At 40.1% G+C, this 24,758-nt stretch overlaps 1 protein-coding gene across 6 annotated transcripts in view; it reads left to right on the top strand.

Moving 5' to 3' along the window:
• Nucleotides 1-24,758, top strand: part of TACC2 (transforming acidic coiled-coil containing protein 2) — a 180,784-nt gene that overhangs the window by 121,126 nt on the left and 34,900 nt on the right. For all 6 annotated transcript variants that reach the window (XM_043518272.1, XM_043518275.1, XM_043518274.1 and 3 more), the window contains 3 exons: nt 11,349-12,669; nt 20,010-20,070; nt 21,879-22,086. In XM_043518272.1, coding sequence (XP_043374207.1) covers nt 11,349-12,669; nt 20,010-20,070; nt 21,879-22,086 — 1,590 coding nt within the window. The remainder of the gene's footprint in view (nt 1-11,348; nt 12,670-20,009; nt 20,071-21,878; nt 22,087-24,758) is intronic.

Here is a 24,758-nt window from a genome sequence, read left to right as displayed (position 1 = left end):
TTTTGCAAGAGATGAGCAGTTAGCTCAATATCTTGGTTAAATTCCAGTGAAACACTTTCGCTTTGTCTATCCAAAATTCCCATGTATTTCATTAGAACAAGGTTCTCTCCATCTGAATGGATGCATAGGGTTACTGTGTGCTGTTCTAAAACTGCCAGCTTGCACCACAGAAGATGGATAAAGTGATATCAGTAAGTTGTGAGTAGTCTGTAAAGTCTGTCAATCTCTTGGGAGGAAGATGGGGGGGTCTTTGGACAAGTTCCAGACATGTCTCCAGCTAGTTAGTCTTCCTTCAGAATTTCTGGACTTAAAATTCTCAAACTATGGGAGTTTTGATTGTAATTATAATTAACAGAAGCAATGTCCAGTATACAGATGCCAAAAAACTAAAATGACATGATAAGAAGATATCCTGTATCTCCAAGTACCTTTTCATTTTCATCCTCAGATCTCCCTTTTCCCAATTTTCCTTATTCTTTATCAATTTTTACAAATGTAATTTCCCTAATTCCAAAAGGAATTTAAATGCAGAGAGAGTAAAGGAACAGATATGCTAAGCAGGCTTGGAGTGTGTGGTCTTTAATTACTACAATAGATTCCCATTTACTCAGAATCCTTGATCACACATACTTTCCTGCCAATGTGTTTCTCTTCTCCCCTTCCTCCCTGTTCCCTCATTTAGGATATTACTAAGAAAAGATGGGAGATTGAATGTATCCATTTGTAACAATTGTGAACTGCACTATGTTAAAGGCTATTTATCCCTAGCTGTTATATTTTGATGTCAGTATTTCATGTGTAGGTAAAACTTGCCTGCAATAGACAACTTACAACAAACTAACAAAGCAGTACACAGCATTCCAAAATTTAGTAAAATGCAGTTATTCAGCACAGTGGGTTGCTGCAAGAACAATTCAAGTGTAGGAGTGAAATACAAAAGCATATGTGTGTTTTTAAAATCTACTAGGAAACATCACTTAACATCCCTGTTCCTTGGTTAATTGAACACTTATTTCAATGTGAACAGTGAAATGTTTTGTACTACGAAAGCCACTTTTAAAAATCCGTTATCTTAGTGTTAACTTGCTTCATAGGTTACACACACACACACACACACACACACACACACACACACACACACACACACACACACACACACACACACACACACACACACACACACACACACACACACACACACAGAGTCAGTCCCTTATACAGGGCTTCCATGGAGCTGAAGCACAGCTCCTAATTGACAGCATAAATCTAGGAAACAAAGGTCACATTGGTGCCATTTCAGTAAAAGAGGAATAAGGGCACCTGCAAGGCCTGGCACACTGCAACTGAGAAAATAACATAAAATCTGTGTTCCAGTTTAGAGACCAGGCAGCTTTGTCTTCTGGGGTTGGGGTGTGGGGAAAGAGGGAAAATGGTAGGTTTGGAACAAATGATTCCAGGTAGGCCTTACAATAATAATGTATGCAGATGACTGTAATTATGCCTCATGATATGATTAGCACAACAGCTGGACCCTGCTGCTGAGGAGACGTGGTGACAGTTTTTAATTTATTTAACTCCAGTGTAAGTTTAATAAAGGTTATGAAAGTAAAATTGTAGTTAAAACTTAAGGCTAGATACCAGTTCTTTAGGTACACACTTCTCCTCTGACTGCTGGTGGTGTCCACTATCTCCATGTGAGCTGGGTGGGAGATTGGGTCTCCTCTGACTTGTGGGTAAGGAAACAAGGTTCCAGGATCCTTCCCACTACCAGCTCTTCAGATGCTAGGCTGAGCATGGGCAGGCTGCAGGACACCTACTCAGTGTAGTAGCAGCTTGGCTTTATCTCCTATTCTGCTTATCCTCTTCTTGAGCAGCTAGCAAGTTGGGCTATGGAGTATGTCCTGTTCACATGTGGTTGCACTAGTGGGAGATGCACAAGAGAAGAGATCCCTCTGCATTAGTTGTTGTGGTTGTGGCACTAGTGGGTAGACGCAGAAGCCTTGTTTTAACTAAACTTTTGGGGAAATTTCCCACCATTTCCCCCGAGCCCTGTGGCAGCTCCTCCAATGTACCAATGTAGAGGGCACTAGCATTAACCAGTGTTTCTACCTCCGTGTTGCCTAACTGCTCAGAGACCTGGTTTGGATGCAAGATTAGCTGTTCTCATGAGACTTCTGCCCACAGTGGCAAATAACTTCATGAGACTACCTGGTTTTATCAGATTTACAGTATTTTGGAACAACAGGGGATTTACTATTATTATTCTTGTTTATTATGGCAGTGCTTAAGGAGCAACCAAGAACAGGGCCTCATTGTGCTAGGCACTGTACAAACACAGTAGTAGCACAGACCCTGCCCCAGAAAGGTGGGGAAAAGGGATCACACACAAGCAGCAAAGTGATAGTAGCAAATGTCATGTTTGTTTTATGGTTTTTTCAAGGGCATGGGTTTAGTTTGGAGAGGACCAGATAAATGGAAAGAAAAGGGAAGGAAGCAGGGACATGGAAGGGAATAAGGATAAGGGGGACAGGACAAGGGGAGAACAGGGTAATAGAGGCAGGTGAGAAGTGAAGGAGGAGGAGTCTCTGAGGGAGGGTTGGAGCAAACAGCCAATCAGCACACATCCAGTCAGAAGTTCAGGAAGTTGTCTGAACATTGAAAGGTCCCGACTTTGGCTGCTTCTGCAGCTGTTCTACTGGCTGGCATCCCTGACTGGTTCCTGTCTGCAGTTTTTCTCCAAGGCCACAAGGCAGGGTGCAAGGAATTGAGAGGAAGGAAGCTGTGTCAAATGTCAACTTCTACCCAGAATGTCTTTTGAACCCCAGCTCCAAACTTCAGTCTGGACTTGAACACTGGCTCTTCCATCCATCTCTAATATATTATAACAGTGGTATTTATGCTAATAAAACCCCCCACTCCGATGTGACACAGAAAATTCATGCCATTTTCATGCCAGTTACAGTTCAGGTCTTTTTATTATTATTATTATTATTATTTATTTATTTATTTACAAATATAAGTACATTAGGATAGCTTCCCTTGTTATTACAGACTACTGGAGCTTTACTTTCATGGTTTAAAATGTCATCAACACTCAATAGATTTATAAAATGCTGCATAAATGATGGTTAAATTCTCTCTATAATTAACCACAGAACATTAAGCAGTAATTCATTTTTCCTGATATCAAAGGAGGAAAATAACATTCCTCTACCATTCGTGCAAACATTTCATTTCCTTGAAACACCCTTCTATCCTCATCCATTTGTCAGATAATAAGCTATAGATTAAAATGCCAAACATTACGCAATGTCATCATGCTCTCACTTAAGAGCATCCATAGAAGTGTAAAATCAGTGTACACATTTACTATCATCCACTCATTATTTATTTTTCGTATTATACTAATGCCTAGAGTCTCCATCTGAGATCAGCTCCCATTGTACTGGGCACTCTGCAGATATGCAGGAGAGACAGTCCATGCCACAAATAGCTTATAATTTAAGCAGACAAAATGTGGGAGGGGAAATTGAGGCACAGAGAGGTGAAGCAACTTGCCGAAGAGCACACAGCAAGCCTGTGGGAGAGTAGGGACCAGAACCCAAGGTTTATGAGTCCCCGGTTCAGTACCCTATGCAGTGGGCCATTGTGTGATCTCCAACAGCCAGAATGAATAGTGTTTTCTAAAATAGGGGTTCTCAACCTTTTTCTTTCTGTTTCTTCCCCCACCCATGCTATAGAGGAGGGCGCTCCAGGCTTCAGCCACAGGAGGCAGGAGGGCTTCCGGGCTCCATGCTTCAGCTGCTGGCCCTGGGAGCCTTGGGGCTTCTGCCCCATGGAGTGGTGGGTCTAGGGGCTTCTGCTCCATGGGTGATGGGCTTGGGGCTTTAGGCTTCAGCTGCGGGGCGGGGCGGCTTGGGGCTTCTGTCCCACAGGTCGCTGGGGCTCTGGGCTCTAGCCCCAAACTCCTGCCTCTGAACTTTCTGTCCTGGGCCCTAGCCCAATCTAACACCAGCCCTACTTCGTGGACCCCCTGAAACCGGCTCACAGGCGCCCCCAGGGACCCATGAACCCCTGATTGAGAACTGCTGCTCTAATCCATTACTTGCTATTCTTTTTTAGTTTATATCAACATAAATTCTTCATACTTTTTGTATGGCCTTAGATGTGACTTAGACATAGTGGCTCTGATTCTTCGTGCCTTACCCAGGCAAAACTCCCATTCAGGTCAGAGACTTTTGCTTGAGTAAGGAATGGAGGATTCAGCCCTGTATCATAGTGAGTAAAAGGCTGCAATTGCCTTTTGGGCTCTACCTCTATTCGTAAGCCACCTGAGTTGCACTTTTGTGCTTTATGTAATCGGTTATCCACTGCATACAGCTTTGTATAGGGACAGGCAAACTTTTCTGGGTTTCTGAAATTGTATTGAGGGCTGGTTAGGGAGGCTGTGCCTCCCCAAATAGCCAGGCGTGGCCCGACCCCCGCTCCCTATCCATCCCCCCCTGCTTCTTAACCCCTGACGGCCCCTCTGGGACTCCTGCCCCACCCAACCCCCCCTTCCCTGTCCCCTGATGGACCCCCAGGACCCTGCCCCATCCAACCCCCCTTCTCCCTGACCACCTCCAGAACCCCTGCCCCAGACTGCCCCCCGCCACCCCGTCCAACCCCTCCTCTCCTTCCTGACTGCCCCCCCGGACCTCTGCCCCCATTTAACCCCCCTGTTCCTGCCCTCTGACCGCCCTGACCCCTATCTACACCCCCACCCCCTGACCACCACCCTGAATTCCCCTGCCTTCTATCTAACCCTCCCTGCCCCCTTACTGCACTGCCTGGAGCACCGGTGGCTGGCAGCGCTACAGCCGTGCCGCCCAGAGCACCAGGACAGGCAGCCGCGCCACCTGGCTGAAGCCAGCCAGCCACGACACCGTGCAGCACAGTGCACTGGGTCAGGCCACGGCTCTGCAGCTGTGCTGCCCAGCAAGAGCTCGCAGCTCTGCCGCCAGAGCATTGCGCCGACGTGCAGTGAGCTGAGACTGCGGGGGAGAGGGAACAGCATGGGAGGGGCCGAGGGCTAACTTCCCGGGCCAGGAGCTCAGGGCCGGGCAGGAGGCTGGATGTGGCCCGCGCACCGTAATTTGCTCACCTCTGGCTTAATATCTAACAATGGATGGATGTTATGCACAGTTTATAACAACTTGCAAGTGAATTTCACCCCTGTACAGTGGGCCTATTAACCATGCAAGTCCTCAAAATAGGACCGAAAATGAGATTTAAGTGGTACATTAGACTTTGTGCTGGCCCTCTGCGCAGGTGCATATTTCACCTTCTTATGATTGCATAATATGTGTATTACATAATGCGTTCTTTAATGAACAAACTGCAGCCTTTGTGATAAAATGTTATGAGTAAGAGTACCCTTTTGTTTAGATCACCTTGATGTGAAAGGGCAAAATTCACTGCACTGTTGATGCACTTCTAATGTCAAAAGAGCCTGGTCTAAAAAGCTCTTCGTAGTAATAAAACTGTGTTGTCTCAACAGTAAGTATAATTCAAGTCTCCATCCATTGCAGTTCTATCCTTAGAAGATACTGATGATGTAATTTAGCAGGAGTACTAAGCAATGTAACAAGTAATTTCTACCAAAAGCCCACATTTTGGATGTATTCACAAAATAACAACAAAAATTGACAGTGCTAATCCGAAATGTACACTGGAGAGCACTAGACTCCAGGAATAAGTAAAGGACTGGATCAGGAGTGTGTTGTGTGTGTGTGTGGTGGGAGAAGCAACATAATAAGCAGGAATCAGCTTCTGCACTGGAGCTGCCAGCAGAATTTCAATTTTGTTTTATTTCAAACTGTTGGAAAGCATGGCAGCTTTCTTAGACAGTTTGGTCTTTCTTACTTATAGCTGGCTGCAGGAGAACTTAAATCCTTAAAGAAATTAACCACCAACAAAAGCAAATAATATAACTACTCAGGCTCTTTCCTCACCATATTAATTTGCTTTATGATATATCCCCAATCCATTATTTGTTTCTGTCTTTTAGACTGTAAGCCCTCCAGGGCAGAAATCATCTTTTCATATATGTTTGTACAATACCCAGCACAATGGGGCCTCAGTCCTTTTGATGCCTGACATAATGAAAGCCTTTGTTATTAATATTATGTTGTTTATTATTATTAACACAATTTTTGAAGACTCCTTGTTCGAATCCCTTTTCATTTCACACTGACCTACATCTTGGACTGTGCTGGCAGAGCTATTCAGTCATTTATTATTATTAATTGCATTTAGCTATCTTCCACTCCATTCCCATGTAAAGTGTACAGATTAGACTAATACCGGAGTCTTGTGACACTTCTGGGGTCTCCTTAGCAGTAGACTGATCAGTGTCAAAAAATGATCTCATTGTGTGAAAAGCGAACACCAGCTCAGCTGCCAGCGGCAACTCTAATTAAAAATACATTCAGCAAGACTGAACCCAAACACACAATCCTTGTGGAGTCAGAAGAAAAAATACACGCTCTTAAAGTAGTGCCACCTGATTAGCATTTATTTTAAAGAAAATCACAGTGCATCCATTTTGTAATTCACGTAACTCACTAAATTTTCAAAGAGAAACATGGAATTGTGTAGCTAGAATTCTAATAAAAGAAATTTAAAAACGTAGGGGTTGATCTGAAGGCGCTGATTTAGGAAGTGTCTGCTATCTTCAAAGTGGCTGGCACCATATGTTCATAAATAATATTTCTGGCAAAACCTTCACACAGATACATAATTGCCTCTGAAGCAAAGAGGAAATGCTTTCTATCCACAGGATCTAGTAGTAAAATATAGTAGTAAGGACTTAAATAATAGTTGTAAGTATAGATTCTTTGTATTTTTCTTTCATCCATGCTACCTTAACACACAGTATTAATGGGCAGAATTGTGCAGGAAAAAAAATGTAATTTCATGGAGAATTTAAAGATTTCAAAAATTTGGTTCTGTTCCGATTCTGATGGAACAGCATTTTCCATTTAGAAAACTGTTCTAAATTTTCCAGTTAGCTCTATTAGTGAGTCTTTATCCCAATGAAGTGACAGTGACAACTCTAATGTATATGCTAGCCATACTTTTGAAATTACTTGTCTATAAGGCAATAATTAATGAATGTCAGGTCCAGACAAGAAAAAAGATAAATTGTTGTTTAACATTCTGTCATTAATGACTGAAAAAAATGAACAGATAGTCAAACACAGTAATATCTGATGAGATATATGTCATATGGGCACACTGCTTAAATTTGTTATAGTGATGAAGGACGTATGAGTACCTAGATAAACTTAAAGGAAATATGAATGTTACCAGATTCTGGACTATTCTATGACTTTTAACCTGAAAAAACCCTTTGAAGCAAATCCCAATACAATCTGATTTCAATAGTTACTATTCATAGATAAATGTATTTGATTCTGATACAAGTGAAAGGATGGCAACCAGAAAATATCCATTCAGTTACTGTGAGTGCTTATTTTGTAGCCTTCCACTTTACTACTAGTCTTTGTTTCAGCATAATTTAAAACATCTTGGTAAATAAGCCGTAAAATGTCTTTTTAAGGAATAATTTTTTTCCTAAACCAGTAGTTGTAATCAGATGGCCACATGCCTTGCTCTAGTACAGTGGTTCCCAAACTTGTTCCGCCACTTGTGCAGGGAAAGCACCTGGTGGGCTGGGCCGGTTTGTTTACCAGCCGCGTCCGCAGATTCAGCCAATCGCGGCTCCCAGTGGCCGTGGTTTGCTGCTCCAAACCAATGGGAGCTGCTGGAAGCGGCACCGGCTGAGAGATGTACTAGCTGCCACTTCCAGCAGCTCTCATTGGCCTGGAGCAGTGAACCGCGGCCACTGGGAGCCACGATCAGCCGAACCTGCGGACACGGCAGGTAAACAAACCAGTCTGGCCCGGTAGGGGCTTTCCCTGCAAAAGTGGCGGAACAAGTTTGGGAACCACTGCTCTAGTATTTAAATCAATTGTGAATGCCCTGTGGTCTCTGCCTGTAGCTAGAACTTTACTAACTAGAACACAAGCAGAGCAGAATAATTGGAAGGTAATATGGCCAGACCAATGCAGTCATCAGAAGTGTGGTAACCATGAGTTTGGTCTGCAAAGTACTTGCGCCTGAAATCTGAATTTAAAGGACTTCATTTTCTGTTTCGAGAGAAAATGGGAATGCATTTGTTACATTCCATCCCAAAGAATCATTATTGAGTATTGTTAAGGTATTTGGGGAAGAGTTAAGTCAGTATTAGATGAAGAAAGACTCATGGATCCCACTAATGACACAGCCCTGGCAAAATATCCATTTTCAGAATCCATAGCCAACTTATAAACCAAGAGAAAATAAGACCATCACTATTTCTGATCATCTTCACAAATTCTGTTGTCTTAATTTTCTAACTATGTTTTGTTTTATTGAGACCAGAATAGATGCAGAAAAAATTGTAACTAGGCAAAAATTAAATTTCTTATAAGAGGCATTTCTACAAGTTGGCAAATGGGTATCTGCTTGCTAAATAGGTGTGTGCAAATTTTTAAGTATCAACCTGCTGAAATCCACTTTGACTTCACCCAAAATGGCAGATTAGAATTTGATGGATGCAAACATCACACTACAGTATGGTGGTGTGTGTATATTACATTTTTATGGTATAATGCAAATCCCTGTGAATCTATGGCTAGGAATTCTGGTTTTGGAGTGCAGTGGCAGGGGTGGGTTGTCTGCCAGGGGACATCCAATAAGAGCCGCTGCTCTGGGGGTTTGTCCCTATAATGCAGAAAGATAATGATTAGCTGCATCCCCAGAATACCAGCCGTCTCCAGCCACCTGAGCTTCATCCATGCAGTGAAGGCATTGCTAAGATGGTGTTCAGACATGACCCCATGGTCTTTTTTGCTATCCAGCTCTTTTGTACTTCTCAGGTGACACAGAGGGGCTGAAATCTGGCCATCTGAGAATTCCTCCAGCTGAAGGATGGGGAAAATCAAAGCTGGATCCTGTGCCAACCACTGCCACCTCAGCTTAAGGGCTCCACCAATTCTCAATTTATGGATGGTCTCTAAGGGACCAAACACAGTTGGTTATATTTAGAGTAAGCTAGACTCTAGAGACTGCTGTGAAACCACAGTGAAAGTCAGAACTGGAGAGCCATATCCTGTTTCCTGCCACAATCCCGAGGACTCTACATTAAGCAGATCTTGGCAGAGAAGAGAATCCATACTGTAATATTTATCTTCTGCCACTGTGATGACAGCATGTGATGATCAGGATTTGCAGAATTTTTTTGTAATCCACATAACTGAGATTAGAGATGGAAAAAGATCTAATGGGCTTTCCACAGTTCAGGGCAACTGTAATCTACCTCTCTGGTACAGCCAGGGCACACACTTTTAGACTTCTGGCTCCCCTGCTGTTGTCTCTCTTGGGCAGACACACACATTTCTCTCCTTCCTGACTGGGATATTTCCAGTCTGTACCACTCCCAGCCTATGCTCTGAATTCCCCAGTAAAGTCATGCTGCCTAAACAAGCCTGCTTTGCTTTTCTCTTCAGGAATGGCAAACAGTGTAATTTCTATAATGAAGCTAGTGCACGGCTCTTTCTAAGCAAGAACACTTGTTCTTAAGGTAAAACATTACAGAGAAACCATAACAAAAACAATAAAACCATCTACACATATGCTAATAAGCTTACCAGAGATCACCCCTGACTCCAACAATGACTCTGGCTGGTGAACAGTCAGTCTTTTAAACCCCACCCATGCATCTGAGAGTCACTCCTTTGTCCAGTTTGGGTCTTCGAAGAGACTGTGAATAGGTAATCAGCCAGACAATGGGTCCTGCTCAAGGCATAGCTTCAAAAGGATGGATCTGAAGGTGGGTCATTTGTATTCATCTCTTCCCAATTATTTCCTAGGAAGTCTACTCAATTAACAATTCATTCTTGTCTTAGCCTATTTTTTAAAAGAGTGCGCCTAAGCACATAACACTTCCCAAGATTTATATTAGTCAGGTCTCCTAAACAAACTACATACAATCCACAATTACACATTTCCTTTTTAATACAATGAGAGGCTAAGATACTTTAACTTGATTCAATAAGATTTTCCAGGATATGGCAGGAAACTGCCATCTCTGTCACAAGGTCAGTTAATCCATTTCCTTCTCTGCCTGTGTCCTAAAATATATTTGCTTCTGCTTTAACAGCTTAGTTTTAAATGTCCCAAGTCATGGGCCTTCTGTTAACCTCTTTGGAAGACATTGTCATAAACAGATCTATATACTATAACCATAAGAAAGAGAATTCTGGTTGTAGAACTTTAACAAATAGTTAATGATGATAATGATAAAAATGATAGTAAAGTGAGTCCATTTCCAATGTTGTTTCTAATGGAAAAGTGCAATTTCAGAAATGTTTGTACAGTCAGCTTTCTCTTTGCCTGCTTTCCCTATTTTATTTTTTGTTTTTTTAAAACTGAAATTCTCAATACTTCATATGTAAAGACATAAAAAAATGGAGTTATCAACTCAATTCTGAATTTTGACTCTCCTTCTCCTCCCTCTTTCCCCCTCCCGCGGCCAAAACAAGAGTAGTATTGATAAACCTTGGAAAGAAAGCCATACCCAGTCTTCTCTTGCACTGGATGAATGATCAAGATGGAATGTGGGGACATTAAACTGGAAGAAAAATATGCAAGTCACTGACGCTTCAGACAAATTAGAGGACCGTGGTACCAGCTACTGTAAAAAGTTGTTAGTCTATAAAGTACCACAAGTACTCCTCGTTGTTTTTACTGATACAGACTAACACGGCTACCACTCTGAAACCTGTAAAAAGAGTACATTTTGATACAATTCTGTAAATGAAGGTACTAAACCATTATCCTAGGGGGAAGTATGGGTGAACCAGTATTTGATGGTCATATCCCCCAGTATTTAGAGTATTTTAGCATATTCTACTAACTCTAATTCCATCTCTGTCTCCTTACCTAACTCTGAAATAGCAACTAAAAATACTCCATGTAAACCTTTACAAGTGTATATAATGTATTGGCACCAAACTACAAGAGAAAAAAAAAGAACTGTTCAAATGTTTTTCTGCATTTATACCATGAGTTAAATATGCCCCTGGTGTACATATATTCTTTCATTTAGGATTTAGTCCATTTGTCTCACTTCTGTTTTTTGGTTTTGTTCCATTTTTGGTATATTTGTTAGATAAAATATAATAAAACACTTAAACAGAAAAGCATATGGGGCTTAATGACTGATGTGTTTCATTCACTGACTTTTCTGTTTGTTCCCATAGGATTCTGTTCTGATACTGTGTCCATAACTGATGCTTCACATAGTGAATCAATTGAAGAAAGCCCTTTCCGTCCTCCCTCCCATTCATTTTCTACTGTCTTTGATGAGGATAAGCCTATAGCCAGCAGCGGGACTTACAACTTAGACTTTGATAACATTGAGTTGGTAGATTCTTTCCATACCTTAGAATCTAGCACTCCAGAAGCTAAAAATTGTGACCCTAAAGTGAATGTTCGAAGAAAATCCACAGATTCTGTCCCAATTTCCAGGTCTACTTTGTCTCGGTCTCTTAGTTTGCAAGCTAGTGATTTTGATGGAGTTTCCTATCTTGGCAATAATGAGACAGTAATTCCAACGGCAGACGTGTTCAATACTGGTTCCAGTAGTGCTTCTAGTACCCTTAAGCGAACGAAGAAACCTAGGCCACCTTCGTTAAAGAAGAAGCAATCTGCAAAAAAATCTGCAGACTCTCCACCAGTGAAAGAAACACAACAAGAACCATCTGACATTAGCCAACAAGCTTCTGTCCCAAGTGAAGAAAAACTGGTGTCTGAGGTAAAGGTTGAATCAATTAAACCTGAATGTACTGAACCTTCCCAAATCTCTACGGAGAAACAGGAGGCCCCTGCTGTGCCTGAAGCTTCCTATCCCTTTGATCGAGAGAACTTTGAAGAGATTAGTACATTTAGTACTGGAGGAAGCAAAGTGCAAACCTCTCACCCTGCCAGTAAAAAAACCCAACCTCTTACAACGGCACCAGAGGTCGTGGAGGTGACTCCATCTGACACTGGAGGACCAGAAGATCCTCCAGTCAAAGGTCTAGCTGTGAGACTAGAGTTTGATTATTCTGAGGAAAAGGGCAGCAGAGAGGACCAGCAAGAAAGCACTCCCCCACCCAAAAAAGCCGGTAAAAAATCTGGTGCCAAAATGCCACTAAGGAGGCCAAAGACTAAAAAGACAGTGGAAAAGCTTGACAATTCTCCCACCACACCAACCAAGTCACTCACTGATCCAAGTGATATCCCAATTTCAAAAGGCTCTTATACTTTTGATATTGACAAGTGGGATGATCCCAACTTTAACCCATTCTCTTCCACTACAAAAATGCAAGAATCTCCCAAATTGCCTCAACAAACATACAGTTTTGATCCAGACACCTGTGAGGACTCAATTGACGCTTTCAGGCTGTCTTCGAAGATCACCAGCTCACCTTCTAAATCTCCAGCCTCCTTTGAGATACCAGCCAATGGCAATGAAACAAATGGAACTGAAGTAGACAACCTAAATAAACCTGCAAAAAAGAAGAAGACACCACTAAAAACGTAAGCTAAAGGGTAAAGATGTTTCTGGATTGTGAAGTGCTCCTCCTTGCAACCCACCATAATTACTATAGTTTTATAATTCATGGGTTTCAGTAAGGTTAGAAACATTGTGCTGATGAACGTATTACTAAACAACCGGATTTATGTTTATGATTTACCATGGTAGTCATAGGCTTTCCTGTACATTATCAATGCCATGTTGCTCCCAGTACCAAATAACTTGTAGTGAAAACCCAGAGAATTGAACCCAGACCAGGTCACTGGATTAATAATTGGATGTTGGAAGTTTAAGGGCCCAGTCCTGCTCCCACTGACATCAGTGCCTGAATGCCCATTGATGTCAGTGGGACTAGGATTGAGCCTTTAGCAATTTTTTTGTCACATTTTCAATGTTAGCTTACTCATTGTGCAGTGAGTTCAGCAATGGGAAAAAATAATTCCCCGGCCTGTTGCTAATGCAAGGCCTATCCTGTGAATCCTTACTTGTACGAGTAGTCCTTATACACACAAACTCCTATTGAAGTTAATGGGACTGCTCACATAAATGAAGAGTACTCGTGTGAGTTAGGGTTTGTGGGACATAGTGAATGAAATCAGTGGCAAAACTCGCATTGACTTCAGAAGGGCCATGTTTTCATCCAGTGGTTTTTTTTATGTATATGTATGAGAAGCCGAAAACTGTCTTATTTTACTAGTTTGAATTCCTGGGGTTTTTTTCATATTTTTTTTAATGTGAGGCTATAACCTTTGAAAATATTTTTTCTAGAAAAGTAGTTTAAGAATTCACAGGATGATCAAAAACCCCTTGGTTTATCTCCTATTTCTATGTCCATAGGCCAGGTTGTGGGAGAAATGGTTCTAGCTGCTACATTTGGTTGGTTGGTTAATAAAACTTGGTATCCAGCTGTACTGATTCAGTAGTTAACTTGCTGATGTGCACTTTTGCTATCTTATCCCTTTAGGCATAATTTTCTTTGAATTAGTTACCACAGATTTTAGTTACAGGATTTTAGATTTCAGATAAACAGAGAACATATCTAATAAGATCTCTCTGAAAGTCGCTTTCTAACTTAATAGTGTCTGCTAATTAAAGATAACATACTACATCTTAAGATTTAAGTTTCTCACTAAAACTAAAAAAAGACCGAAGAGCTAAAGATAAGGCAAACATTGTAAAACAAAAAAGTAAACTCCATAATGCTGTAAAATGAAGGATGGAGAATGTCCAATTATGCTTTTTATTTCCTGGCACCAGTTGGGCTTCTAACTCTAGCCATTTGCCAAATTTAGGTTTGTATGTGGTTGGGGGTGTTTTGCTTTTTGAAGTTGAAGCCATTTTTAAATTACTTGCATGGATGTTATAGGATATGATACGACTGGGCAGAATGACTTCAGTTTTTTTGAGGGAGATGCCAGATTTTCTGATGATATGTTTTAAATTTTGGGAAATGCCTGGAGTTCAGAGTAGGTGCCAAAGAAATGTAAAAAATGTCTACTGAGCCAGGGTATTTTCCTCAATATTCCTAAAACCTAAAGAATTCCCCAAGAATAAAATATTCAAGTTTGAACAAAAATAACACGACTAAAAAGGCCTCAGTCCAGCAATTGACTGCCAGGAAGAGGTCCTCTGGGCCTACATGGAGATCCAATGAAGCCCGTGTGCAAGCCCATGTATTGTAAATTGCAGGACAGGCCTTGTGTTGTTTAATCATTGAGAAAAGAGGTTGTGACGGGACACACTGGTCCAGATTGCCCCATCACCTGGAAAAACTTACAGGAGCTAGTGAGAGCACTCCATGAAGTTCCTTCCGCAGAATTTTCTCTGTAGTCTTTCACTGGGGGTAGGGATTTACCCCCTCATAAATACCTCATGTCTGCAGGAGGCACAAGGCTTATCTGCCCTCTGTTACTTTTCCCTGGCTCCAGGCAACACAGTTGCCTATGCTGTGCTTCCATGGAGTCACCTGCCCACAGCAGTGTGCTTCCATGGAGTCACCTGCCCACAGCAGTGTCTGGGATCCCAGTAAATGGTTGTCCCCAGTGCACAGGAGCTGCGTGTTAATGAGAATGAAGCCTACAGCTATAATATCCTTTTAGGGGATTTACTGCAGGGCTTGTCGGGGGGTGAAATGGACAACCCTGTGTCTGTGCCCCAGTCTGTCTCCTCCCCATATAAGAGTTCTTGGCATGAGATGGCTCAATGGGGTCCACTGCAGGAGAACCATCATTTGGGGAGCCCAGTCACAAATACTTCAGGGGAGCTCCTCGAAGAAGAAAGGAAGCTGTTAAAGTGAAGGACCTTAAATGGTGATTTATCTTGCTGATCTTCATTTCAGGAATTACTTGACTCAGTTTAAACTATACTGTAATATCCTAAGATTATATTTATTTATTTTTAAAAACTAGTTTAAGGTTTAGTTTTTCAAACCCAAGAGTCTTTGTTAACATTGAGATTGCAGGGAGAAATCCCTGCAGACTACTTTGAAAATGTATTGCTTATTGTGTTTGCTAGCCGAGGGGAGCATGGTGATTTCCAGGCCAGACCTGAGAGTGCCTAGGAGTGAGTCACTAGCTTAAGCATCACTAACACTACAGTGTGCTTGATTCTGCAGTGCACATTAGTGGCACTACAAATGAGTTATCATCCTGGAGTAAAAGTGTAAACATGCTAAACACTCACTCACCACTCTGTTAAAACAACAGACTTGGGAATGGATTTCAGCTCAACTCAAATTGCATTCCAGTCATGTATCTAAATATTTAACTGTGGTTCAGAGACAGATCATTTTGCTGAGATGATACTGAACAAAGAGCAGTAGCTGCTCCCTCAGTGCTCCCTAGTTATGAGTAAAGAATGGGTGGCCCGTTTAGATTTAAACCTCAACTCTCCCCTGTATTGATGTTTGGGAAGCATCCAGACCATTTCAAAAGACTGTGTTTAGATATGGAAGGTGCCAGCTTTCAAGATCATCCTGCTTAAAAATATGGCATTAAAGCTGACAATCACAGAAGAGGATGAAGACTTCTTCTAGCCCTGGTTATTCAAATAGAACTGTCCCAGTTTATTGAGCATTTGCTTTGAACTGTCAGTACTCAAACTATGATTTCATTATGAGACAAAAATAAAAAAACTTAAAGAAATTTCCCTTTCTTTCTAAGAGTGTAGAAGTAATTTGAAATACACAGACCAGGAGCTTTTTCTGCTGCCTTTTACTGATAGATCAATAGTCATAAAAGAACCCAGTGTTCTCCTGTTTCTTTAAAATTAATTGCTACTAATTTCCTTGGGAACATTTTTTTATATGCTGTAAATTAACTAGTGCTCTATCTTGAAAAGAAAGCAGATGGATACCTCAGGAAAGGCAAAGAATGGGTAAAGCATTGACAGCAATTAGACTGGTAGGCTCTGCTATAAAAAATGTTTTTTATAAGGTGAAAACATATCAGAAAATTATATTGAATTTAAGAACATAAAGTGGTTAGGAATTATCACCTCTCTTCTCCCCCCCTTCCCATTAAAAAATGTTTTAAGGTTGTGCAGACTTCCAAGGATATCAAAATTGTATGGTGATTTTGCTCTAACACATTAACAGAGTGTCTGCAGATTTATCCTTTTTGTCAGTTCCTTCTGTCTGTCTCTCTTTTCTTTGTCTTATTTGTCTTAGGATGGTAGAAGATGTGATGTCTGTATGTTCTCTGTTGTAAGTAAATTTAATCTCATGGGCCTGTTATGGTGAAAGTGCCTTATACTTTGTTAATGGTTTATGGGCTTTTTTAAAAAAAATTATTTTATTTTGCAGCATGATCAAGAATTATTGGGCATGGAGCTTTATGGTGTTATTTTTACTGGCTTATGTAAAAGTTATTTTAAGTGAAATTGCCTGACTGTGAATATGCTTGAGGGAAGCTATTATGTCAGTGTCTGCTTGCCTGTCTAGAAGGATTGTTTTTTTAAAACTATATATATTTGATGCCCTCAGCTAAAGCATTAACACATTCTTATTAGCTTGATTAATACAATATTGCATTATACAACACTGTGCAGCCATTCTTTCTTAAACACTATCTAATGTTTATAAGTACTTTTTAAAGGAAACAATTATTTTCATTATTTATATTTTCATACTTAGTAATTAACAGCCTGGATAGAATACTTATACCAGCAAACAGCTGGCCAATTTTTTTGGTCATGTATGCTTACAGGTGAAGTATTGACTTATTCTCTATCATTTTAAACACTTCATTGTAATTTCCTTTTGTTGCCTTGCAAGTCATTGATCAGAGCAGAGCTATAATTTTCACCACTGCATCTAACCTCAACCACAAAGGCTTTATTGAGTAACTCGGTGTGAAATTGTGCAGGCTGTTTCCCTGCCTCTTCCACCTAATATCAGAAGCCAATTAGGTCAGGTCTGGAGCACTGGTAGATCTTGCATCTATCTGGGAATGTTCTCTTCAGGGAATTTTTAAACCTTGTGGAAATGGCAAACACACATATAGGCAGCGTACATTACATATTTATACATGATAATGTGCGGGTGTTCTCCTTTCTACATCTTTGACTGGAAAATGCCATGCTTTGAAGGGTTAAAACTAGGGCTGCCAAGCGATTTTAAAAAATTAATTGCGCTGTTAAACAATAATAGAATGCCATTTATTTAAATATTTTGGATGGTTTCTACATTTTCAAATATGTTGATTTCAGTTACAACACAGAATACAAAGTGTACAGTGCTCACTTTATATTTATTTTTATTACATACATTCGCATTGTAAAAAACAAAATAAATAGTATGTTTTCAATTCACCTTATACAAATACTGTAATGCAATCTCTTTATCATAAAAGTTGATCTTACAAATATAGAATTATGTACAAAAAATAACTGCATTCAAAAATAAAACAATGTAAAACTTTAGCGCCCAAGGTCCACTCACTCCTACTTTTTAAGTTCAGCCAATCGCACAGACAAACAAGTTTGTTTACATTTGCAGGAGATAATGCTGCCTGCTTCTTGTTTACAATGTCACCTGAAAGTGAGAACAGGCGTTCTGATGGCACTGTTGTAGCTGGTGTGGCAAGATATTTACATGCCAGATGCACTAAAGATTCATATGTCCCTTGATGCTTCAAGCACCATTCCAGAGGATGTGCGTCCATGCTGATGAAAGATTCTGTTTGATAATAATTCAAAACAGTGCAGACCAATGCATGTTCATTTTCATCATCTGAGTCAAATGCCACCAGCAGAGAAGATTTATTTTCTTTTTTGGTGGTTCAAGTTCTGTAGATTCTGCATCGGAGTTTTGCTCTTTAAAAAAAAAAAGGAGTACTTGTGGCACCTTAGAGACTAACAAATTTATTTGAGCATAAGCTTTCGTGAGCTACAGCTCACTTCATCGAAGGTAGCTGTAGCTCACGAAAGCTTATGCTCAAATACATTTGTTAGTCTCTAAGGTGCCACAAGTACTCCTTTTCTTTTTGCGAATGCAGATTAACACGGCTGCTACTCTGAAACCTTGCTCTTTTAAGACTTTTGAAAGCATGCTCTGCACCGTGTCCCTCTCAGATTTTGGAAGGCACTTCAGATTGTTAAACCTTGGGTCGGGTGCTGTAGCTATCTTTAGAAATCTAATATTGAAACCTTCTTTGTGTTTTGTCAAATCTGTAGTTAAAGTGTTCTTAAATCAAACAACGTATGCTGGGTTATCATCCTAGATTACTATAACACAAATATATGACACAATGCAGGTAATTTCATGGAGCAGAGACATACAGTTCTCCTCCAAGGAGTTCAGTCACAAATATAATTAATGCATTTTTTTAAATAAGCATCATCAGCATGGAAACATGTCCTCTGGAATGGTGGTCGAAGCATGATGAGGCATATGAATGTTTAGCATATCTGGCACATAAATACCTTGCAGTGCTACAAAAATGCCATGCTAACGCCTGTTCTCATTTTCAGGTGACAATGTAAATAAGAAGCAGGGCACATTATCTCCCATAAATGTAAACAAACTTGTTTGTCTTAGCGATTGGCTGAACAAGAAGTAGGACTGAGTGGACTTGTTTTAAAGATTTACATTGTTTTGTTATTGGGTGCAGTTACATAACAAAAAAAAATCTACATTTGTAAGTTGCACTTTCACAACAAAGACATTGCACTACAGCACTTGTATGAGGTGAATTGAAAAATGCTATTTCTTTTGTTTATCATTTTTAGAGTGAAGATATTTGTAATCAAAAGTAATATAAAGTGAGCACTGTATGGGTTCTGTTTGATAATGATTCAAAACAGTGCAGACCAATGCATGTTCATTTTTGTCATCTGAGTCAAATGCCACCAGCAGAGAGGTGGCATTTGTATTCTGTGTTATAACTTAAATCAATATATTTGCAAATGTAGAAAAACAACCAAAATATTTAATAAATTTCAATTGGTATTCTATTGTTTAACAGTGTGATTAAAACTGCAATTAATGATTGTGATTAATTTTTTTGAGTTAATCGCGTGAGTTAACTGCGATTAATCAACAGCCCTAGTTTAAACTGTTGTATTGACAGTTTATGATCTGGGATTTACAGGAGCCTGAAGCAGAATTGCTATGTCAGTAAATATATTCATCTTGAAATACCGTGAAAGTCCCAAGTTTCCCATCACTGTGAACTTAATGTGATTATCTGGTCCTGAAATCTCAGGAGCAATGTGCATATCCTGCCACAAACCTTCATATGCAGTTCATCAAAAACCTGTTGTCATGTGGTGAGGAAATTAATCTCTTATCTATCTTAAGTGCATATATGGCCCCCTTTACCATAGTATCTGAACGCCTCACAATCTTCAATGTATTTCCTATCTCACAGAGTTATTGTGAGGATAAAGTACTATTATCCCCATTTTACCACTGGGGAACTGAGACACAAAGAGGCTAGGTAACTTCCTCAAGGTCACAGAGGAAAGTCTGTGATGGGGCTGGGTCTTTTTGAAGGTCTCCCAAGTCCTATCCTAGTGCCCTAACCACTGGGCAATCCTCATTCCCTATCAATATTTGACTTGAATAGTCTTTTTGAATGAATTTAGACACATGGCAATCCTGCTGTTCAACTCCCTTACTTAGTTTATCTTACTGGTTTAGGGAACGAAGTCCTGTATCAAAGAGCATGATAAAAAGCAATACTTAAAGCATGTTTTTCAATGGTGTTACTTTGTAATGGAAAGAGTCTTAAAGCAGGAAAGCTTATAGAGGTAGTATTTTCTTTAGCTCTGTATTGCTAAATGTTATATGCTGCTGATTCTCTTTTGTATGCCATATTTACTGTTTTAACTTTGTTTTTAGTGATACATTTAGGGTGAAAAAGTCACCAAAAAGATCTCCCCTCTCAGATGCGCCCTCTCAGGTAAAGTGCTATGTTTTGACATATGTCATTAGTTTTGCTAATAGAAGGAAAGTAAATTTGATGTAACATTGTTATATTTGAATAGTTGTAAGCATTGCTAAGGTTTATTAATTTTTGTCCTCCAGTTTTAAGATCAATTTGTACAATGCCAGTTAGACCTGGTATTTGTCCTAGGAATTCCAGTTGGACAGTTCAGAAATACTCTTTGGGAAATCCTATCTTATAAATATAGTAATGAACAAATACTGTAGGATATTAGCACTCAGAAGAATTCATCTAACCCAGGGGTAGGCAACCAATGGCACACATGCCAAAGGCAGCATGCGAGCTGGTTTTCAGTGGCACTCACACTGCCCGGGTCCTGGCCACCAGGCTGGGGAGCTCTGCATTTTAATTTAATTTTAAATGAAGCTGCTTAAACATTTTTAAAACCTTATTTACTTTACATACGATAGTTGAGTTATATATTATAGACTTATAGAAAGAGACCTTCTAAAAACGTTAAAATGTATTACTGGCACGCGAAACCTTAAATTAGAGTGAATAAATGAAGACTAGGCACACCACTTTTGAAAGGTTGCCGACCCCTGATCTAACCTATTAGACCAGAAAAGTGTAAAGTGCACCAAGAAAAATGATATGCTGAAAGAGAAGTACAAATAATGCAAATGTGTTAGTCTGCAGAGTATGTGGACAGAAATAGTATTTTTATTTGTTATCTTAAAACACTGGTGGGTGGCTTTTCTTGCGGGGAGGAGTTAGCAAAGGCTGTGCCATTTATGAGATAATAAATAGCCTTTGGCTCACTACTTTAATCTGGGACATTTCTTTTCATGCCATTGTCCACCTCCCACGTTATGTATCCTAACCTTCCCTTTCAGCTGGCTGACACTGTAGAGAGAGGTGGAGGATTCGTGACATTTGAGGTCTGTGTTTGTATTATGTGAGATCATTACCATAAGGGAAGTGTCAGGGCTAATCTACATGGTGAGTGTGGTGTTTCAAACAGCAGTATTTCAAAGCACATTACAAAACATTTAGTATGGAAGCTGGGTCCAGACAACAAGCTAGTACACTGTAGACTGCCCTGGCTTCCCGTGCACTAACTCACCATGCAGACAAGCCCCAAAAGTCAATTGGCCTGGCCATCACGCTTGAATTCCTAGGAGACTATGCATTTTATGTGCCACTTATGTACTGATCATGTACTGATCTCCAACCGCAGATAATTCTGTCTTAACTCCTGAAAATCTTTGAGCTCACATGCATGACCATCAACTCCAAATAACATCCATCTTTTTTACCTGCATCAACAGAATCTAGAAACTTATACATACATCATAAATGACGCCATGGAAAAGATAGCATGAAAAAAGTGTTCAGTAAAGATGGCAAAGAAAATCTCCTGAGGATCCTTTGTATGCTGAAGTCTTTCCCCCCGAATTTCCCCTTCCCCACCAACTGAATTGCAGTTGGCACATTTCAGTACACTTAAGTCAGGATTTTCATTCTACATCATCAACACAGCTTTGCAATATCTGTGTTCATTATAAAAGAGTTTCATTGTACAGATAAAGAGAGTCTAATTATTGAGGCAAGTTATTCCTGGTGTAATTCCAAATGCTACAGATATGAGCTGGGTCTCTTTCCTCAAGTATTTTATATGGAGCTGTAGTAGGTAGCATGGAATTAAAACAGTAAAGGGGGGAGCAGGGGGGAGAGAGATAAAATTCAGACAAATATTTCTAACTTATGGCTCGATGCAGTAATAAAAGATAGTAGATTCAATTAACATTTGTTCTCTGCAGGATTCCACTCCACTGCCTACTCCAGAAACACCCCCAGTTATATCCACCGTGGTTCATGCGACAGATGAGGAAAAACTGGCTTCTTCCATAACCAGTCAAAAATGGACTTGCATGACTGTGGATCTGGATACAGATAAACAGGATTACCCACAACCATCCGATCTATCTACATTTGTAAATGAGACCAAGTTCAGTTCCCCTATAGAGGGTAAGCTTATAAATCACCATTCAGCTCCAGTCAATGTTTTCTTTATCAAGGAAAAGACAAAGAGTAGAGAGGAAACTGAAAGAGACTGAAAACACTCTTATTTTCAGCTGCAGATAGGACAGCAGAGCAGCACTTCAGAGCAACATATGACTAATTTTTTCTTTTTCAGTACACTTAATTGTAAGTATAATTCACTGTTCAGAGCATGTTACACGTTCCCTGCTGTGTATAAATCAGAGGGGATGGTAGCCTACTATTCCTTCCAGCTAATGGGTTTAGGACCCAATCCAAAGTCTACTGAAATCACTGGAAGGCTTTCCTTTGGTTTTGCTAGGCCTCTAGTACTTCAACTCAAGTGATAGAGACTTGTGTTTCAGTACTGAAGGTCCTAGCTTCAGATCTGGCCATCATTCTCTCGGCTACATATCATCTCTCCAAACTCTTAAGCTTCAGCTTTCTTCAAGCATCAGAAATATATAAAACACCACACTATCAAGTTGTGTATGACGCTTATCTTTCACAGGCACAGTATTCCTCCCCATTTCCATGTCCTGAAGGATGTCTGTCTTTTTGTATGAGGCACATAATTACAAGTTTGTTAGATTATTTTATATTATTATTATTATTTATGAACTGTGAAAGGATCAGAACCTATCCCACTTAAGTATTTCTCACTTGCATGTGCAGTCATATTGCCTTCCTTCGGACTACATGAAGGAGTAAGTCTTTGCAAGTTTTACCCTAGGGTAATATGATAAATGAATGTATAAATAAATACTAACCAATTTCCAATTTCAAGTTTATGGTTGGGGGACTAGTACTTCAGAATCTTATGATTCTTTTTTATCTTGTTGGCTCTATTTCCATTATCCTTGCCTGATCTTTTCTGTCCAAATGCCCAATGTTAAAATATCATTGAGCAATTTAAGGCAAAAATCTGGGGAGTTTTGCATGATTATGGACTGCAGGACTTGGCTCTTAGGCCCAATCCTGTGAACAGTTTACACATGAGCTTAACCTGATGCATCTGAGTAACTCTGCTGACTTTAATGGGACTGCTCATGTGAACATTCAAATGCACATGTGTAAGAGTGTGCAGGCCCTGGGGCTTTTGTGGGGTCTGTTGGATATTCTGTTCAGATGGTACAATCTGAATAATCCATTCATTTTTGCTGATGTTAAATTATAACTAAATACATCTATTTTGATTGCACTGTGTGATGTTAATGTTTCCTCCTTAAGGAAAAAGTGAGCCAAAAATGATTTTTTTGAACAAACAACATAATGTATGGATGCACTAAAACTATCATTTCTGCTCTCAGTCTGGTAACAGAAAGTGAACAGAGTTCCTAATTAAATGCTAATCATCCTGTTTCAGAAGCGTTCTGGGTGGTGTGTTCAGAGTTTCAGATTACATGTTAATTATAATCAACAGTGATTCCTCTTTTGAGATCATTTAAAATATTCATGATTTCCACTGACTGTTCTGTTCATGCTGCTTTGAGAAATCTAAGTTAATTCAAGAGACGTTTCTTAATACAGCAGTTTATACCACTCTTCATACTGTTGTGACCATCCTCCTGTAACCAAGAGCTGCCTTTGTACAGATAGATCTCTGCAGTCAAACAATACACTCTCACAGATCTTGGGAGACAGGCCAGTCCTTGCTTACAGACAACCCCCCAACCTGAAGCAAATAGTCACCAGCAACCACACACCATACAACAGAACCACTAACCCAGGAATCTATCCTTGCAACAAAGCCCGTTGCCAACTCTGTCCACATATCTATTCAGGGGACACCCTCATAGGGCCTAATCACAACAGCCACACTATCAGAGGCTTGTTCACCTGCGCATCTACCAATGTGATATATGCCATCATGTGCCAGCAATGCCCCTCTGCCATGTACATTGGTCAAACTGGACAGTCTCTACGTAAAAGAATAAATGGACACAAATCAGACGTCAAGAATTATAACATTCAAAAACCAGTCGGAGAACATTTCAATCTCTCTGGTCACTCGATTACAGACCTGAGAGTGGCTATCCTTCAACAAAAAAACTTCAAAAAAAACTCCAAGGAGAGACTGCTGAATTGGAATTAATTTGCAAACTGGATACAATTAATTTAGGCTTGAATAGTGACTGGGAGTGGATGGGTCATTACACAAAGTAAAACTATTTCCACATGTTATTTCTTCCTCTCACCCCACCCCCCAGTGTTCCTCAGACGTTCTTGTTAACTGCTGGAAATGGCCCACCTTAATTATCACCATAAAAGGTTTTCTTCCTCCCCACCCCCCTTCCTGCTGGTAATAGCTCATCTTAAATGATCACTCTCCTTACAGTGTGTATAATAAAACCCATTGTTTCATGTTCTCTGTGTGTGTATAAATCTCCCCACTGTATTTTCCACCAAATGCATCCGATGAAGTGAGCTGTAGCTCACAAAAGCTTATGCTCAAATACATTTGTTAGTCTCTAAGGTGCCACAAGTACTCCTTTTATTTTTGCAAATACCTAGTACTCAGACTCATTCATATCACTTTGGCACTTCTTTAATACATTGGAGTTGCCCTCCATCTGCCATCCACTATAATTATGTGTTTGAAACCACTGAGAGCAGTGAGACAAAAGAATAATCTTTAATGAGCCACGTTATTTGTTTTT

This window comes from Dermochelys coriacea, chromosome 7 (genome assembly GCF_009764565.3).
Source record: "Dermochelys coriacea isolate rDerCor1 chromosome 7, rDerCor1.pri.v4, whole genome shotgun sequence".
NCBI classification, from domain to species: Eukaryota; Metazoa; Chordata; order Testudines; family Dermochelyidae; genus Dermochelys; species Dermochelys coriacea.
This window is presented reverse-complemented; position numbering and strand designations above follow the sequence as displayed.